General features: G+C 40.8%; 1 protein-coding gene across 3 annotated transcripts in view; it reads left to right on the forward strand.

Moving 5' to 3' along the window:
• Positions 1-2544: 2544 nt before the first annotated feature.
• The window catches only part of LOC107221270 (acetylcholine receptor subunit alpha-type acr-16), a 42241-nt gene continuing 23513 nt past the window's right edge, over positions 2545-21272 (forward strand). The window contains exons 1-3 of one of the 3 annotated variants that reach the window (XM_015660198.2): positions 2545-4231; positions 8486-8628; positions 19797-19841. In XM_015660198.2, the coding sequence (XP_015515684.1) occupies positions 4186-4231; positions 8486-8628; positions 19797-19841 (234 nt within the window). In that variant the 5' untranslated portion in view covers positions 2545-4185. The remainder of the gene's footprint in view (positions 4232-8485; positions 8629-19796; positions 19842-21272) is intronic. The other 2 variants (XM_046740025.1, XM_046740026.1) reach the window with 2 other exon arrangements.

A 21272-nucleotide genomic window follows, 5' to 3' on the forward strand; every position in this document is an offset into this window, starting at 1 on the left:
TATTAGACCTGTGAAAGCTTGTTAATTATATGGATATTTGTTTTCCGTTGAGGAACCCGGCAAATTTGCACGTTGATATTTTGCTAGCTCTACTCTAGCATTCTAATAGTTATTCAAAATGTCCGTGCACTTATTAGCTCCGTATTGTAGACAGTGCAACAGAAATTTTTTGATTCTGTGTTTCATTCATTCGGGTTGGCGGTAGAGAACAGATTCATTATTCATAATCTCTTCAACCATCTAGACATACAAGAATTTATTCATTCTCCCCGTACTCCCTATGTTTCTTATTTCTTCTCGAATCCACTTTCACGTTACTTCACGGTAACTTGGCGAATATTTTGGGCATGTATCGCTGAAGCTTTAATATAAATTTTTTCGAGACACGCATCAGTTGTAAACTTTTCAGCCACAACGACAGGAACTCAAATGAGCATAAAATCTCTGCCGCAATTCTTTTCACTTTTATTTTTGTCATATCTGTGCAGACCCAATTAACATTAAGCCTGTACATTGCCATGTTTTCGCTTTCTTTTGATCGCATAAAATCCAGGGTTGTGGAATTTAATTATCTTCGAACGATCCCGGAATCATCATCAAGTTCATATTTCGATATTGCCCTGTGGTTACGCCAGCTAATCGGAAATCGACACCGAGACTTATCACCACCCCTGACGTTTCGAGCTTCTTGCTTTGACGTCGGGTTCCGGTCGGCGCGTTTACGACTTTGCCGTTTCTTCACGACGATCACGACATGGGCTTATGGCTGCCGTTACTTTTTCTCAGTGAAGATTCGAACCGCACTTGATCTAATTCTCTCTTTCCCGTTTCCGAAATGTTGCCATCCAATGATGACCAGATCCTGCTATTACTTTTTATAATTATTCACCATCGAGCTAGTATTTTTGTCTCGTTTTACATTAAAATCCTCGCTGAATTCTCGTTTTCTAGTATCTCATTCGCATTCTTTCGTCTTATTTTTACCCCTCCCCGTCTCATTTATGCTCCAATAATCAACCGCGTTCACGCTTTTCTGACGTGTCCTTAAGGCCTCTGGGGCCTTGCACGATTCTTGTTTCAAATTCCTTATTGCAAACACGGATGTAAAAGGTACTGAAAAAACATGGTGAAACATCGATAACCGCGGAGGAAGCAGAATTATGTCCGTTTTTGCCTTTCCTGCCCTACTTTTCTAATATTCCAATTGGCTTCCTCGTTTCTCGATTCGTTTCGTACAATGCACACATTAAATTGTCGGTGTTCTACTTTGCATTACGAGTAACTATATGAGTTTCGGACGGCCAAGCCCATCTCCATTCACTAACTCCTGCAGCTATGGCATTCAATGTTTATTTCACAGGTAGAATTTTAAACTTCTCGTAAAAGTGTAATTGTTCTTTTTACTGCTTTTTCTTCATCCCTGCTCTTCTCTCCATCATCCATCGATCAGCAAAAAATACCATTAAAAGGCCTGCAAGAATCTCGTTGGTCATGAAAACGAATAATTATACCTAAAGATACAAGCACACAAACACGGTGTATATAAATTTTGGTACGTTTGTGACAATTTTTAGTCATTAAAAATAAGTTCAATTACCGAAGGTACGATAGAATGTAAGAATGAAGCGAGTGAAGTCGGTAAACCGCAGAGTGAAAACAATTGTCATTGAGGTAAAAGTGGGTAATACATATATTTTTTTATCGTGATCCTATCGGGTGTCTGTTACGATACCGCGATACTCGTGCCCGTTAACAGGTCCTGTGGGTGTATAAAAGGGAACAAGGAAGGAGGGGATGAGAAAAAAAACATGTCAGTAGACCCGCCGCAGGCAGGAATGCAATGTGGTTGAAGCGAGAGAGAGATAGATAGATAGATAGATAGATAGATAGATAGATAGATAGACAGATAGATAGATAGATAGGTAGATGGATGGATGGATAGATAGATAAATAGATCGATAGATGGATCGATAGATAGATGGATGGGTATATAGATAGATAGAGAGGGAGAGAGAGATACACTGTATAAATTCAATGAAAATACTAGCGATAGAGTAGAGGCCCGTTTAAGGGTGGAAATATGAGAGAGTCGCGTGGTGTGACGCGATGGGTTTGTTGCGTGTTCAGGATGACTACACTACGTCGAAGCTGGCGTGTATCTGCGTAGTGCGGTCCGGGTATGGGTAAGGAGTATAGAAGAGGGCAGGTATCTCGCAAGTCCGGCTGATATAGAAGCGCGATGAGGAGTCTGTTGAAGTATGAGGAAGGAATAGCGGGAATACAGTGAGGAGAGATACGGTAGACATGCGCCGAGGGTTGGTATTGATCCGGAGACAGGTTCGTTGGTAACGATTCTCCCTCTCGCGGAGAGAGCCGGCGGGTTTCCAACCCCTCCACACACCCGACGTCGAGGGTGAGGAGGAGGTGGAGGCTTGCAGGGTGCCGGTCCTCTATCTCTCTCTCTCTCGTCCCTCTTCCTCTCCCTCGCTCTCTCGAGGAGAAGGAACATCGTCCGCAGTCGGTTAAAATCAGTCCAGCGTTGGTCGCCGACCAGGGCGCCAGTCCAACCCCGAATACCGATCGTCATCCCTCAGCCATCGAAGCCGGGGCGCACCGCCCGTACAGCATAACATCCGGTCACCTGGTGATGGTGCGGCAGTCCGAGCCGCCGGCTATAACCGATAAATCCCCGAGGATTTAAGCAACACGCGCATCGCTCTAAGAGCCTTGAATACCTCGATCGTTGTCGTCGGAACCGACGAGACTACTCGGATCGTATTCGAGGCGGCCAAGAAGAAGGACAACCGGTGTTCGGGATCGAGACGGAAGGGAAAAAAAAAAAACGCTGCAATATCGTCGGGGAAATGTTACACAATGATCACTTGCGGGTTCGACAAAATTCACCTCAGCACCGGAAGAAGGAGACGCGGGGATCACGGACCTGCGCCCGGTCCTCACGGTATTAACGGAGAACAGAGGGTACGACGGGCTGCACGCGCGAGCTTTCGACTGCAGTCTGCACATGTTCCTGGTCATGCGATTAGCCTGCCAGACGTCAGCTGCATCGTAACTGGCCCTCGTTCCTTCATGGATTACCTGTTTTAATAGGAATACACACACTCACACAATAAACGCACGCACGCACGCACACGCGGTATCTCTCACTATCTCTCTCTCTCTCTCTCTCTCTCTCGCTCTCTCTCTCTCTCTCTCTCTCTCTTACTCACCGTTTCTATCCGATCTGCGGGGAGAGTTTAATCGGCGACCTTTTTAATAAGCCCCTCTGATCTTGTGGTGAATCCGCGACCAGGACGAGTTCTCGATTCGGTTGTCGTCGTTACACTTTATCCCCGTACTCTCCATTCCTCTCTACATTTCCCTATCCATCTCTCTCTTTCTCTCTTTCTCTCTTTTTCCCAAAAGAGACGACGAAAGCATCAAGGTGCTCTCGGCACCTGGCGGCAGCAGCAATAGCAAAAATTAACATTACCGCTGTCGTCTTGCTGCCGCTATTTATCCCGCATCTCCGCCTTTTCTGATTCATCCTTTTATCCTACCATTATTTCATCTTCACCTCACCTTTGCAGCATTATTTTTTTTAGCATTACGCCGACAATCGTGTTTCGTTTATTGACATATGCGTGCGATCTAACTGCGTGTGTTTGTATACACGTTCTAACGATATATATATATATATATACATATGTAGATTTATATATATATATATATATATACCGTTGTATTTATATACATGTACACGTATACACGTATCGTCGGTTAGAGCAAATTTCGTAAACGTGTATAGCAATTGAATTTATTCCGACGTAATTGTTATATCCCCACGTGAATAATAATAACAATAATAACTGTAATAACAATAACAATTATCGTCGTTTTGATATAAAGAAGGATTTAAACTCCGGAAACATCATCAACAACAGTAGTAATAACAATAATATTGATGATAATAATAATAATAATAATAATAATAATAATAATAATAATAACAACAACAACAACAATAACAATGACACAACAATAATAACAGTATTAATAATATTGATAAATGGAAGAGAAACAACGAGAACAAAACAGTAATAAATAATATTACTCTATTATACGACTAGCTGACGACGACGACGACGACGAAGGCAAGAAAAATACAGCTGAAAATATACGCGCAAAATGAGATGCTGCATCTTCATGGCTGCCGTCGCCCTGGCTGCAACGGGTAAGTCAATAGTAACCAAAAAACAAAGAATATATATATGCATATACATGTGTATATGTATACCTATATATACATATACAACATTATATTATCACGATGCCAAGCGTTTAATAAGAACGTGTAAGCTTATCACAACGACGAGCTTTCACGATACAATCATTTCATTATTATTATATATATATATATACGTTGATCATTCGTCGAATTCATTGAAACATGTTCATGTGATACACATAGCTACATATATATATATATATATATATATATATATACGTATCGAATCATATTTATATACATATATTATATAATAATACATTATATACATGTATATTATCTTCATCATTATTATATGAAACGATGTTTTTCTGTTTCTTTTTTTCCTTCATTGTTTGATCATTGTTTTCGTTTTTGAATTAATTCTGTTTCGTCACCCGTTCGCCGTTTCGAAAATCTTTTCAAAGCGTTGAATCCAGTCGAGGAAACTTATTTAGGAGAAAATGGGAAACGAGTTTATCACGGTAAATAATGAGTCGAGATTCGTTTGATCTAGAAAAATTTATCCATTTCTGCTTTGGCCAGAGTTTTGACGTATTCTTGTGGGAGATGATTTTGAGAGTAAGAATTTTCGTCTCTGATTACTACGCTTCGACGATACAGCTTTCAGTACAGAAACTTATGATGATTTCCTTGAGTGACAAATGTGGGAATTCATTTATTCTTGAAATTTCTTGCAAAAACAATGTCGAAATGAATATCCTGAAGGCTTGAAAATTCAACGCTTGCATAACGAATAATTCAATTTGTAACAGTTATTCTTTGGAAACACAAGAGGTCAGTGTGTTGAAATAAACGTAAAAAATGGATTCTGTGTTTTTCGAACGATTTTCGATTCGCACTTGCTGAAATCAACCTCATTAAATCATCCTGCATATGACAGGCGTGCAACAGCGTTCACCGAATCTGTTATCTTAAACCTCATCGTCTTTCATTATTATTCGTATTCGGTGTTATACGAATTTCCCTGCAGCGACGTGCAGTTTTTATTTATTCGTTCTCCTTCCGAAATACCTTGACAGGAAATTTCACCTCGCCGTTATCTGGCTTGCGTTTATTGTAAATACGTGAAATTTTCACTCGACTATAAACGCTGTCGCATGTCGAATCGCCGTCGCCTTTGAACGATCGTCATCGCGCCTGCAGTGTGTGTGTGTGTATATATTTATATATATACATATACACTCGAATATCATATACGTACATATATAGATATATTTATATATATACATATACATGTATAAATATATATAAAACACACTTGTGCCCACCAATTTAAAAACGCCATGATTTAAAATATAACTATAAATACCGAATATCACACGTGTAAATGCAAGGCATAGCTCAATTAATCAGTTGTTATATACCTATACATATTATTATTATTATACCTATAATACCACCCATACATATATATATATTAATATAGGTATATCAATATGCTCGAAACAATACTTATTATATAATAATAGGTATATCGTTGATATACAATGTCGTTCGGTCTTTTTTCCCTGTCGTAACAATATTCTATTTTTTTTTGTCCGTTTTTTTTTTTTTTTTGGTCTTGTCTAAATTCTTACTGATACTCGAACATATATATATATATACACATATATTCTCAGGTATATTTTATACCTCAGGCATGATCTATCATAAATATAATATGTATTATTTATTGAGCATATATATTTATTTTTTATTCGAAAATAGTTACGCCCATGGTGTAAAGATATAATTATTTACACACGCTAGGTGGATAAAATTATTTATTGAATACGATGATACGGATATTTTGCCGCCATCGTGATACGCGGTAGCGTCAAAAGCTTGCCGCACATATTCAATCACACTCGCAATCAGGGGGTTGAAATAACGATCGTTTTAGTCAAAAACGTGGGCAGAGAAAACGTAAATTCCACATTTAGGAACCGCATTATTTGTCTTGGCGAGTAGAAAGTTGGCACGAAAATTTCAGTGAAAACCACGTTCTAAAGTTTGGTGTTCAATTGCACAATTCAATAAATGAAACAAATGACGAGCGTCGGTAGGTAGAACTTGAAACAGTTTGTTCTGACATTTTTTACACTCCTGTTCTGGGATCCAAAAAAATTCAGATCATTCCAATTTCTACATACGAGGGTAAAGAAAAAGGCGCTAACTAAGGGTTCAAAGTCGAAATTAATACAATTTTTCAAATTTACTTAGGCATATCGTCGGAAATACGTGTCGTAAAATGGCATAGTCCGTTTTAGCATTGCTTAAAAATTTCCTTTGACGGGAATCATGAAAGTTGAAAGGTGTGTCCACACCGCAAGTTAGCGATTATTGAAACAAAATGTAAGAGGGCGGAGGGAAACATAAAATCGGTGACATATTTGCCGCGATAAGGCAGCTTTGTTGCAAGCACGACTTGACACTGATACCTCGAGGCATTTGAGAAAGGTGGAGACCCCGAGACTCGAGTTCTGGGCTTCAATAGTATCGTGTATCGCATATTAGATATTACCGATCCAGTCTACCGACGACGAGGTCGGTGTCTGTACACAGTGAAAAAAGATGGGATCAACTTTTGCTCGACGGGAAAAAATCCCCCGTGCAGGTGTGAAGTTTGACGATTTTTTTCGAGAATCGATTCCGATCACGTATATGATCCATCTGTATTATGCGCGGCGTGGGTGCAAATACATGTACATATATATTGGATTGTACACGTGAGAACAGTGAAGAACGAAAGGCGCGTGCGGTTCATTTGTTCCCAACCGGCGTCTGCCGCGTATAAGATCCCCGAATTTTCATCGTTTTCGAAAAAAGAACCGGCAGGAGTGAGATCCCACACCCTTAATATTCAGTCGGGCAGATGTCGCGTAGCTTTTCGAGCCACCAACTGCCTAACCTCGAATAAGAAAAGGAAAAACTGCTGGGGAAAAAGGGGTGAATCGAATCTAGTTCACAGACGTCGGTACATTTTACGTATCTTACATTATACTTACACAGTTATTTCGCGGAAATGTTCAATTACCAATTTAAGTTGGAGGTTAATCCGCCTGCATTTCGGCAACTGATAGTACATTTTACCGATCAACATGTTTTGTCTCGCGGTTCACGATTGCAGAGAGAATGTCGGTTGTCAGCCAATCGCGAACAGTGAAACAAATGCTGAACGGTGAAACGTACTATTAGTTGCCGAAATGCAGGCGGATTTCCGTGCAAAGATGCACTCCGCATTGCCTAAACGCAGGCGGATTTAAGCTATTTTTAATTCCCTATGGAACGTTTCCCGCAAATAACCCGATACGCAATTATAATGTATGGAAATGAATATCTCCCTGAATTTCGACGTTCGTCACATGTTTCTAATTAATTTTCGCCAACGAAATTAGGACAGAGAAAAAGGTTCCTTTTATCGGTGCTATTATTTTATTCCCATTTTTTCATTCGATCGGAATTCTGTAACATGTAAAACAGCTTTGTTTCTTCCCGTTTTCTCAACCGACGTTATTCATGTATCAGTAAGATGTGGTTCTCGGAGTTCTGTAATTCAGCCGGTACTGGCACACTGTCAGGATTTTCGCGCAGGATTTATCCTGCAGGTTGTGTAACTCGCACACATACGCGCATGCGGAGAATCGCTTCGGGCACAGAGCATTGTTTCATATCATACGGTACATACGGTAACAGTACCTATATACGTGTAATATCTTTCTCTCTGTTATTATAATACGGAGGTAGGTATATCAATTTCAGAGGTGAACTCGGGAGTCGGGTCTCCTTTATTCGTAGATTTACATTCTCGCATATAGCTACGCACGCGTTACATATCCGCATATTTCGTGCCGGTTAACATTCCACGATATGGCCGTTACACAAAGTCGACCATTCTCCGCGCGCATAATTATTCGTTGATTAGTCGGTTAATTAATCAGTTTATCGATCAACCGATTACCGACGGCTGGTAAGCGCGATGCGTAATAGTGGAAATTTCGACGGCATGATACACAATTGATTCGAAGACGAGTGTGATTAGCGAAGGGCTACAGGAAAGCTAGTGCGGGAGTATCAGGGATAGAAATAATATAAACAGACACATAGTTTGAGGCGAGAAACTGCAGGGAGGATTGTGGAATGATCGAAATCGCGGTTCTGTTAGAGAAGGAGCCGGCTAATTGCATAATCGATGTGACTGTAATAATAATTGGTCAGGGCTGGTAAGTGGCGGTTATCACGAGAAGCAGCTGCTAAACGACCTCCTGGACTCTTACAACGTGCTGGAGCGGCCTGTCGGCAACGAGTCCGAGCCACTTCAGTTGAGCTTCGGTCTTACCCTTATGCAAATTATCGACGTTGTAAGTTTCACATGTCTATAAGAAATAACAAGTTCATTATTCAATTACCTATATACTGTATACCTCCCTCCTCACCAACTCCTTCCAACCAACCAACCAACCAACCAACCACTCGGCTAATCTCACATCTCTCTCTCTATTATGCTACATAACCAGCCGACCACCCACCAACCTCCGTGTCTCGTCTCGTCTAACCTCCCCAAGCGATTATTACATGTGCGCGTGACGCGCATCTGGTCTTGCCGAACACGTTTCTTGAATATCCAACAACGTTTCTGCTTCCTTCGATGTTCAAACTTATTTCGCAGCTGGCGTTTTCGAACTGAGAAAATACACTTGAGTTTGTAACAGTGATTAATCGATTATTCGGTAGCTTCGATTAATCGTTTTTCCAATTAGTTGAATAATCGACAGCTTCGATTAATCGTTTCTGCGATTACGCGATCAGCCGAAGTTGCCTCGTAATAATTCTGCAGGTCCATCGGTATATGAATCAAAACCATCGATTAATCGGGAACTTGGAAAAACGATCAATTGAAAACCTCGATTAATGGAAGCTGCCGATTAATCGATCAATCGCACAGCACTAGCTTGTAATCTTGACGGTGTTTTAAATACGTGTTATTGTTGAGTAAAAACCAAATTTTACCGTTCAACGGAATTCAAACTGGCCGAACTGCACAATGTTATATTATATCCCGATAAAATTTGTTCAAAGTATAACGGTTTTGAAATTAATCGCCAATCAGAATTATTCTCTAGATTCTAATGATGCCCATTATTACTTACTAACAGAAAACGGAATAATTAAAATTGCACAACTTTTACTTCCTATTACATTTGATAAAAATATTCCATGCGCCTGTAAACACGCGTAAAATGTAATCGCTTGGTGAGATTAAAGGTGAGTGGACAGTGTGAGGGGAGTGGGTGTTCACTTTCCTGTAACAGACAGTCTCTACTTGATACAGGGTAAAGTTGCGTTTGTCAATAGACAAGGTCGATGAAGTGTTCTCTGGTAAAAAACAAAGAATCGTTTAAATCGCAACAATCGCGATTGCACATTCACGTCTGTAAAATATTTTCGTCATTACACTTTACAGGTTCAGTACTGCACTGAAACTGATATGTTTAAGGGATTTAAATTCACTGACTCAATACTAAAATTTTCTTTCACCTTTTAATAACAATTATTATTATTTCTCGTGTATTCCGCACGCGTTGGGGGGTAAAAATTTTCATAACGAAACGAATAACAATGATACGAAAACGTCGCGGACGCGAGGATGCTCTTGACAAAGTGGACAGAGCATACTTACCCAATAAAATTATTCCGATAAATCCGAATAAACCGTACATATATTTATAGTTACATTATCCCACCCGAAAGGTTTAATATAAAATTCACCACCGCCGCCGAGATGTATCGATATATTCTCGAGTTATTGTTACCGTTTTTGTATACAACTTTTCTCTCCCCCCCACTATTGTTTTGTCGTAAGTACACGCATAACCGAGCCACACTTACAGCGTTATACACACCGGTACGAGACAAATATATATTGAGCACCGTTCGACGGAAGAATGAGAAGAAACGAAGGAGGGTGAGAGAAAAAATTGTACAGTACCTATACGTGCACTCGATACGTACACAAAGCGATTACTTCACACAGCTTCGCCGAGACGCGTCAAACCGCGTGCAACTTTATTTCCTTCCCCTTTGTTTATGCGATGGGTACATGGGTTGTATGTATCCGTAACGTTACGTATATACGAAAAATACATATACCTACTCATCTTCGCGCCTCGGGTATAATATGCGGAGACACGATCGATCTTGTCGATTGAAATGTGATCTACTCCCCCCCTGTATACCCTACGTATTTACACGTTATGTATCACGAGTAGTAGTATATTATTATACATACACACACACCCTATATAATATAACCTATACCCACCTCTGCTCCGTATATTCACCCGTCTATTATACCTATTACATATATACAAAATAATATACAATTACCTATATATATATATACTATATACATGCATGCCGGGTCGGTGAAAATATTTGAGTAATTTCCCATAAACTAGCCGACAAATGTCTCACACCACACGTATATTATTATTATTATTATTATTATTATTATTATTATTATCATTATCATTATTACGATTGATATCATAATATCTATTATTATAAATTTGCCTTTCGATTTTCAACAACGTGCCGCGGTAGAAGTTTTTTTTTTTTTTCTTAACTTTCGTTACTCACGTCATCGCTGATCTTGTTTCTCTTTCTCGACGACTGTATTTTCCGTTAGTGTCGCGTTGTTCTGTTTTTTTCCAACGATGCGTTATTTGGCAAAGATGGAAAAAAAAGATTTTTAAACTCGAGTAGAAGAAAAAAAAAAGTTGGTAAAAATCTAAAACTGCTACAGAAAGGATCTCAATTTTCGTGCTCGACGGAGTGCGTCACGTTTACCGGATATCGCGTTTCAATCTTAGGATGAGAAAAGAACGAAAGTGAAAGAAAGAGAAAGCGAGAGAGAGAGAGAGAGAGAGAGAGAGAGGCAAAAGAGGGTAAACAATAAAATTGCCATGATATTCGACGTTAATGGAAAAGGTTCAAACGGGATACCCTGTATATGTTGAACATTTCGTTGAATTTGTAGTTTGGATGATAGTTTTTTCATTCTTTTTTTTTTTATCTTCTATTTTGTCATATTTCCTTTAACACACACGTATATACCTATATTTTTTAATAGAACCTACGCCGATATGTTTTATCGTATATACATGTATGTTTTACGTACGCGAAATATTCATTTCGATATTTACGCCCATGAGACTCGAGCATACGTATATCGTATGGACGTACGTACGTACATACATATGTATACAAACTACATTATACATACATATTATATATTAAATTAATTATATAGCTATTTCTGTAGTGCGAGCGGTCAGTATTTCTGTATTCTAATGCCGCTCCTATATACCTATATATACATATATATACTATATATTATATATATATATAATTAAAACACTGATCTTAAAATAACGAAATAAATGATTATCTATAAATTATTCGCCCTGCACGGTAGAGTTTAGAGCTTGCGTGATTATTATTATGTAGATAACCCTGTATATTATATTAATATACATACATATACATACATACAACGGTACATACTTCATACACATGTATGTATACATATATGTATATATTCTAATTGCAATATATACATGCGTCTATCTATACTATACATAGTGTGTTTCCGGTATGTGTGTATTAGCTTCTTGTGCGGCAACTTTGTGTACATTAGACGTAGACACGATTATACCGTAACTCACATGATATTTTATGTACATACGTACCGATTAATGATTTGTCGCATGAGGTAGTGTCGCTGCTGTCAGCTTATACGTAATACACGTATTTATATTACAGGCAGCTGTTTACAACTTACATTGTATATATATATTTATATGTATTCCTTTTCTCTTCAACTCTAATTTCATGTTTTATTTATCCGAAACTTTTTCTACCTTTTATAGAACAATCGTAATCGTTATCTCTGCCTTATAAACACTGTACTCTTATCGGCGAACGATTTGTTACAGCTGCGATATTCCATTATTCATACTCGCTATACTGATCTCGTGCATATTCGCTGTTGCGAAAAAAATCGGTGCGAAGTTCAGTCGCCGAAAATTTCCCAGCTCTTGTTCTCTTCGAATTAGAGCGCGTCAAAGTTTCCACCAATCGTGGCTCGCCCCTAGCGGTGGCGTCTCGAAGCTCGAGTGACCGTTATTCTTCGTACGACGCGAGAACGGCCATGATTGGTTGAAACTTCGATTCGTTCTCATTTAAAAACCGTTAGATTTGAGAAATTTTTCCCGACGAAAGCAAAATACTGAACAAAGATTCTCCGTCGATCATTTATTTATACAGTGAACATGCATTGGGAAAAAAGAAAAAAGACAAGAACTCGTAAGGCGACTTCTTGCGTACTTGCGCTTTTTACTCTTCCACTACAGCGAACTGATTGTCTTGTGAGTCTATTAGGTACAATATCGTATTTACAAATGATTAACAGGCCGAGAAGTCCCCGGGGTCTTGAAATTGCTGTAAATTTTTTGTCTCTTTAGTTCTTTCACTGAGTCAAATGAATTGCGCCGCGTTCATGTAGGTTGAAAAAATTTCTGAATTCGTCCGCTGTGAAGTCCGGGGGTGAGACAACGTTTATATTATACCTACTTCTTTTGAATCACGGATGACTGCTTATTATTTCTCAGCGGCAGCTGGCCAAGGCCTGCACAAAGACATCCGCGGTAATGAGAGATTCCGTGCTAAAGTCGACAGTCCCATAATTATTAGACGACCCCGATTCTTATCATTCCAACTCGTACTTGCGTACGGACTTTAGAGATTCGTAGACCATTTTCCCTTTCTCACTGAAACGCGAGAATACTCTGGTTTCATCATATCGTTAACCGGTCGTCATTCACCTTACAAATCACCATGAATTAAAGTCAGCGAACCATTCGAGGCAGGTATCGTTTTCAAACGGAACCGCGTCCCGGTTTCAACGTCCATTCCAGTGCTCGCGGACCAATCAGTGATTAGCTCTGTCGACCCCATTCGAAATCCGCGATGCTTTCGTTTCGAAATTCATACCGTATTCGATTCGTTTCAGCTTGATGTGCGGTTCGAAGCCTTTTTTGCCTACGCGGAGAGAATGAAAGAACAAATTTTTCTAACAAGTGCAGGGAAAAGAGGGTCACATTAGGTTTTTTCATAAAATATACTTCGTAAAATGCAGAATGCTGAAAATCAAAAACCGCTATGTGTCCCTCTTTTTCCTGCAGTTTTGAGTAAAATCTGGTCTTCTTTCCTTCTCTACAAGTACAGTGTAAAGTATTGAAAGCTCTTCCAACTCTGCTTCAATATTCAAGACAATTATACCTTCTTGTTCGCTATTCGTCTGGGCGGTTCGTTTCCGCGAATGGCCCGCAGACCGGACTCGATCGATGTGCAGGCTAAAAGTAGTAAAACATTGTTAAAATTCCAACGGTGTTACGGACCACCGCAGAGCCGCTAGTTTATTAACTACCACATCTATCCACCGTCGAGGGTTCGGAGCCGAAGACGAGATGAGTCTGGAGCGAGTGAAAGAGGGAGAGAGAGAGAGAGAGAGAGAGAGAGAGAGAGAGAGAGAGAGAGAGAGAGAGAGAGAGAGAGAGAGAGAGGAAGAGAGACCAGTGCTAGCCGAGATTTGATGGATATTGGCTTTTCTCCTACACTCACTTGTGCCTCTCTTCGTGTACGAATTCGCGATTTGACCTACTGCTCAACGATATAATTTTCACCGCGTTCGCGAATTGCGAACGATTTGTCTTCACTACAAAAGATATACGATACGTATCGTCTTTGTGCGTGAAACGCATTGCGGCCATTTCTCGTACCCGATATCAATTTCGCTTGGGATTTATCCACATAACTGCGTAACTGTTATCGACTCCGGATTCAAGCTTGACGAGTTTATTTCGTTAATGAAGCTAGTCTCCCGGATTCATGGCGAACAAACCATTCCATTATTTTAAATGATTTCAAGCTCTCCCAAGTGCTGTTGTAAATCTCTTGACTGCTGCAGATTTCCAACGATTCGAATTCCTGCGTGTATTTCAAATGCTTTTTGCTGGTAACTCGAGTTATTCGGTTCGTGACGTGTCAAGTGCGATTTGAAATATTCTAGGTGTGTATTATATGAGGATCATTTAAGGAGCGAACACTACCTCAAAAAAAGTGTAACGGTGCAAAATTTGCGACCGCCTCGAGAGCTTTTTTTTTTGTTCTCGCTTTCTGACGAGCAATTTTTCAGGTCCGTGGTGCGATTTCGGAGAACACCGTGAATCATTATACCGAAGTACATTTATCGAACGACAGGGGAGCGTTAATCCTATACCCCGGACGTATTCGAATCTCTCGGATGTAATCTCGGTGTTGCCGGGGGAATTTCGGGGGAGTAACCGAGTTTCCAAAACTTTTTCAAATTAATATTGTCACTCCGAAACTGTCGCTCTGGAATTTAATCACATTCCGCTGTTAGCTAGCTCGGTGTCTATACCCCGTCTATAACCAATTCCAACAATCTTCGTTCCGAATATACCGTACCATTTATTTATGCATATATACCGATCGCTCGCATTTGTTCGCTGCAGTTTTACAAAAAAATGGCGCGCTGTTAGTCTCCGGATGAAGGGAAACACTCTTTGCCGCGAATATGCGGAAGAAACTGCGCGTGTAAAATCGTCACTTAATTCATACAATGCCCTAGACGGTTGCTGCACGTGATGATGAGTAGCGCTGAGAGCAGCGCCTCTTCAGGAGAGTAAGCGAGCGGCACGGTACACTGGTGGCCAATTTTCCAGACTCAAGTTAGCCAATTATCACGCGTATTAACTTAATTACTTTGCTATGGCAACAACGCGTTAGCTTACCCTTAGTCAATTATTAACTTCCGAAACCTCTGGTTTCTCTCAAATTGGCCACCTTTTTTCATTTTCCGCTCGTCTATATTTTTCGCACCTAAGTAGGTACTTTATTTTTTCAAGCTCAAAACGTGATCGCGATCCTTTCCTCCCGTTCTCTTTTTCTCATCCAACTTTTTATACTCGCTAATTCTCGTTCTAACTCAAAATGAAAACATGATTTTGCGATATTGTTTTTTTACAGTATCTACAAACGCACGCTAATAATACAAAACCTTGTGTATGTGTGTGTGGGTGTGTGTTGTGCCTTCAGGTTATTCGTTCGATAATTCGTGTAGAATTAATCGGAAATACTAATGCGAACATATGGAGCGGATTACAAATTCTACAATACGTATTATATAATGTCCATAGATATTTAATTTCAGTATAAAATTTTCCTGCGATAATTCATCGTTTCACGATTTCGCGCGTTGTATTCGTTTTTCATTTACCGCAGATTTTAATCAGGTATTGTACATACGTGAGTAGAGGTATAAATTATAGTGTAAATATCTGCCGCGGAAATACGTATGCAATTTTTTAATCTCCTCTCGTCGCCTCTGGGTTGAAAAACAAAAAATTGGACATAACAAAAAATTGAATATATACGAATAATAACACGTCTACAAAAAGTAAGCGACAGAAAAGGTAAAGGTGGGGTGACAGGGGAAATAAAAACGCTCTAATTTAGTCCGCCAAGCTCGGTAAACAGCGTAACGATCGCGTTTAAGCATAGTCGGAAAATTCCGGAATGAGGAGAGTTCGGGTTTCGCGCCGGTGACACAGCGCAGAGTTCGGGCTGTGGCCGGGATGGATTATTTTGGCGGAAAATTTTGAATCCTCCTCAAGCTCCGTTTCCTCGTTGTTCTTCCGCGCGTTCAACGACTTGCTTCCATCTCTAGGGTAGCGCAGGCTTACGCGTAGCGTCTAATTACACGCACACGCCCACACACAGATGTGCAAATAACCCCTGCAAGTTGTATAATTGGCCGTAAAGCAGCAAGCAAACGAACGGCCCGAAGCTAGAGGAAAGTGCGACTAGTGCCGACCTCGTAGCACGATTACAGGGATAATTATTTCAACCTGACTGGATTAATTCAACGTAAATTAACCACGCTCCCCGAGAACGCCCCCGGCAGGCACAGGATCTTCCTTGACCAAGGACCCTGTAGGGTTGGTATTAGGCGTAATATCTAATTCCATTAACGCCCGGGCATGCCTGTTTTATTTTACGTAACTCCAGACACTTCCGCAGTGCGTCTGGAGACATGTGTTCTCCTCCAAAATCGCCGGGGAACCGGAAACCAGGGGCGTAACTACCGTCAGAAACGATACGGTCGCCAAAAGAATTATCCTTGCAAATGTGTCCGTTCCATTCGTTTAAAACTCCTCATCAGCGCGTGAAATTTCGATAATTTTTTACTTATCAAAGGCCTAGTCTTTTTTAGAAAATTTGCTCCTTGCAGCGGTCGCCGAACTTACATTCTGGCTTGGTACTGTTATTTCTAAAAAAATATCCCTATCTAACTTACGCAATCCGCGTCAGCTGCCAAGTCAGATATTTTCAGATATGGTAGTAGAAATCTTAAATTCAACTTCCGTTGCCGCTGAGTGGCGAGTTTCACGGAAAATTCTCGCTATTTGCCATTCAATTTGTGTTTAAAAAACTCGTCAATCTTGTTTTCTTGTCGTATTCATCACTATTGTACAAAAGGGACAATATTTTGTTGCTCTTTGTTTCCAATTCGGAAGAATTTTAACCGCGGTAGACAAAAGACGGTGGATCGGAGGACCCTGTCAGTTTGAAAGGAGTACGGCCCTGGACGAAGGAATACGCTCTGCGACATAGTCCAGGGATGAGAGGCACGCCCGCAAAGCGTATACTTATACCCCACACATTCGCCGCGTGTGGCTCCGGTTTATGCCGGGTGTATAGCGTGTAACACATTGAGGAAATCCTCCGGTGCGGCAACGGCAACATGCTCATGCTCTTGGCAGTGGATATGGATCGTACGTCCAACTTTAATCCGACATGCGGTCTTTCAATTAACTAATGACTGACCGAAACAGACGGATGAACTAGATAAACTTTCCCCGTAGGCAGTAGGTTGTTTATCTCAGTGTTTAGGTGCCTCGCTTTTCGCATTTTTTTACCGAAAAGATACTCTGCGTGTAGTTTGTTCTATCCGATACTAATTAGGTTGCAATGGTCCATCCTTTTACTCTGCTCATTGTGGTCTCGGTACATCGAGTTATTTTGAAAAGTAATTTCCCTTCAAATCTTGGACGATAAACAGAAATTGTTGGATTTCAAGCCTGCGGTTATATTCATTCAAACCTTAACAATTTTATGAGCACGAAAAAGACTGTCGGAAAAATGTATTCTAGTTATTCGGTTGTGCATGAAGGGGTATAATTTTGCTTCGAATTAAACCGGGGACGAATTAGTCAGTCGAAACGGGGCATTGTATAGAAGTTATTATTCTGTCATTAGTTGGCAATAATAAAGGTCTCAAATTTTTTTTCTCTCTTCTGGCCCATGTTCATTACACTGCACATAACTGTTTGCAACCGCAGATATTTTTTTAACCAGAAAAATAATCCTTCCAGTCACCTGGATAACGTAGATGAAAAATTGTCGAAAAATTGACAACGGTATGAACCGCCGAGAACAGGTTGCGTGGAATACCTTATACGGACTAATGGAAGATGTGAGTAAAGAGTAATCACCTGAATAATTTTAATTATAAGGAGGACTATAATGTGTAGATGTTGCGTTTACCCTTTTGAATCCTTGCTTCCGATGAGAAGCCACGTAAGACAAGCAATGCCGTCTAATGAATGATATGCGATATATATGAAATTATTCTTTAATGCCTCCATGAAAATGACTCGAGATAATGTAATCTTTTCGTTCAAATATGTACACAACAAGGCAAACGGGGTAACATGTCCTAATCAGAACAGTGAGCTAATTCAGGTTTCGAGTGGGGTTCGCCCTGCAAACATCACGAGTCATCGGGAAACCGGTTCAAAATGCTGATACGCAATCGAACGTGATTAATCGAGGGGCTCCAGACTCTCGCATCCATCAACTGCCTCTACTAGAGCGGCTTACCAACAGCCAGCAGTTATTTAGCGTGCTGGTCAGCCGAGAGGCGGCCAGCGGTAATTTCGGTTAATCGTGATTAAGATACGAGTACCAAGTTCATGTTGACGTCAGACGACGCTATATGCTTGTAGTAACTGTGGCTAATCGCAAGAAAAATGGGATCAATAGCGAGTTTGGATTAATGTGAGGTAAAGTTAAAAGCTGCTAGTAGTACAAGCCGGTAACCGGAGTCAGACGCGAGGTGCGATTCGATGTTGAGGTCAGGTGAAGAGGCGGCTAGTCGTAAGTCAGACGCAAGTAGCGAGTCCATGTTGAGGTCAGACGGAGAAGCGGCTAGTCGTGAGCGTCGGGAGTTAGATGCGAGTAGTGAATCCATGTTCAAGTCAGACGGAGAGAAGGCTATTCGAAGTCAAATGCGAGTAGCGACTCCATGTCAGGTCAGACGGAGAAGCGTCGGGAGTAAGATGCGAGTAGTTAATCCGTGTTGGTCAGCCGGAGACGAGGCTAATCGAAGTCAGACGCGAGTAGCGAGTCCATTAGAGGTCAGACGGAGAAGCGGCGAGTCGTGAGCGTCGGGAGTTAGATGCGAGTAGTGAATCCATGTTGGGTCAGCCGGAGACGAGGCTGATCGAAGTCAGACGCGAGTAGCGAGTCCATGTTGGGGTCAGACGAGCGGACATGGAAAAAGGCGCGTGGCTGGCGGCGTGGCAGCGATAGGAGCCGCAGTAGTGAAGGAGAGTGCGTGGTCGGGCATTACGGACCGCCACCACCACCCCAGGCTCGCTCCACTTATTCTCCTCATCCCTGCGGCAACGTTTCTGCGCCGTCGTCGCAGCCACCGAGCCTTGACTTGATACTCGACCCAACCTTGCCGCTCACCGTTGTTACGAACGCGATAAAATTGAGCAGATACCGTGTCGTTTGTTACATCGCCTCGACCATTTCTTGTCACATGACACCCTGTTGACGTGTAATTAGGCTCGAATTTTAATCAGCTATTTTCAGTGTGATTTATTTTCACCCTATATACCTGTAGAAGATAATTATTCATCGCCGGATAAAAAGGAAGTCATCGAAATTGATGGAGTACTTTTTTTTAAACCTGCGGAGTGAGCCGCCTTACGAGTCTTTCATTACATTTGTTAATATTATTATTGTTGTTATTGTTATTATTCGACCAAAATCAATAGATGCAGGATTGAGAGCGTCAGTTTTTCCTTCATGGACCTAATATTAGGTTGGAAACTACATTCTTCTTAATTTAAGCAGACATGCCGACTCCTGTATACTTGTACATACACTGGTATAATTTAGCATCACTGTGTTCACTGTAATGTGATTCCGATGAAATTTATTTTAATTAGTTATCAAGTATCGCCGCTGTAATAAATTCGTTCGCTGATTTGAAACGATGTGAGAATATTATAATAAGCCTGCGGCGTGGCAGAGCTGATCGAGGTTTTAAATTTCAGGGTAATAATAATACATCATCTTATTCATATTTCAGGATGAGAAAAACCAGCTACTGATCACCAATCTTTGGCTAAAATTGGTAAGTGCCGCATTTACGAGATACGTGTGTATGTATGTAAGACTTTTTTTGTGAAATCGTACCGAGAGTTTTCTGTGTAAGTCGCAGATCAACACTAGTAGATAAATTACATATTGACTCTATAGGAATACAAAATGTAGCTTCGGTTGCCTATCTGCTGACGTTGAGCGGCGAGATTCCCAGAAAACTCCTGTTTTAACCCGTTTATTATACCCATTCGGTGATTGATAAAGTAGACTGAAACAATTGAATATTGAAATAATGATATTGAAACAGAAATTACGCAAGTAACACTGACAAACGGTAGATCCAGTAATGTATTTAAATCCTACATGATGTTAAATTCTCATTACCAAATGGCGAGATTTAATTTCGAGCGAACCAATCCGCGCTGCATATGCTAATAATAAAATAATTTTCGTCCGGGGCTTGAATCCAGGTAGGTATAATTAGAAAGAAAAACCGGACAATGCGAGTGAAGAATAAAATCCAATCGTAATGAAATATAAAAATTTAAAATAAAAATATTTCCGCATTGAAAAATTTTAACAATCTTCAACGTAAACGTAGATAAAACGTGATTATAAACAAAGAACAATCGCATTACATAAAAGTAAAATTTGAGCAACGATTTTAAGGCAACCGTGACTACAAGGTAGGGGAGAAAAGAGGAAAAAACTGTTGCAAGGATATAATTAAAATGCCTGATGGAAGACATTAGCGATCGATGAACGGAGGGGTGATGTCGGAATGCTAGGAGTGTAACCAGGAGCGATAACTAATCCAGGAATAGCGACAGCGGGTAGGAACGCGGGAATACCGTGGTATCCGTACGCGGGCTTGAATAATAATCCGGTTCGATTTACCCCCCGCGAATCGCGGAGGTAGAGGTATAACATTGCTGGGGTGAAGTTTGGTGTTGTTGCGAGTTACCGGCAGGCAGATGCGGAGCTTGCAGAGGCGGAAGCGGAAGGGAATGTCTTCGGGTAACCCGCGTCGTCCGCTCGGAATCAACGGAACTTGGGGCCCGGATGGCGCCGCTCGATAAACCCCAAAAAGTTTCCCTCCTTTCCTTTCAAGGCCAATGACCGAGCCCTGGCCGAACCTAACCTAACGAAAACGGTACGAAACGCAAGGCGACGGAGACTTCGAACCCTCGCGGGAAGAGCGACCCCTGTCAGTGCCAAACACACCATCCGTCACTTGTCCTTTATGCAAACTACTGCCGTAGAAACACTTCGGCGGGGGTCGCGTGATTCATGAATAATCGCCACCTTCATCCCCCCCTCCTTGGCAAACTTCGCATTATATAAACAATTTTTCACCCCCTAGCAACCCTGTTGCCTTTAGGTAAGGTTTTGCTAAGCGGTAAGAAACCTCTTTCCGATTAACCGGTTTTCGTATACCCTCGTCTTTCACAATGTATGAAAT

This window comes from Neodiprion lecontei, chromosome 5 (genome assembly GCF_021901455.1).
Source record: "Neodiprion lecontei isolate iyNeoLeco1 chromosome 5, iyNeoLeco1.1, whole genome shotgun sequence".
In the NCBI taxonomy this organism is placed as follows: domain Eukaryota; kingdom Metazoa; phylum Arthropoda; class Insecta; order Hymenoptera; family Diprionidae; genus Neodiprion; species Neodiprion lecontei.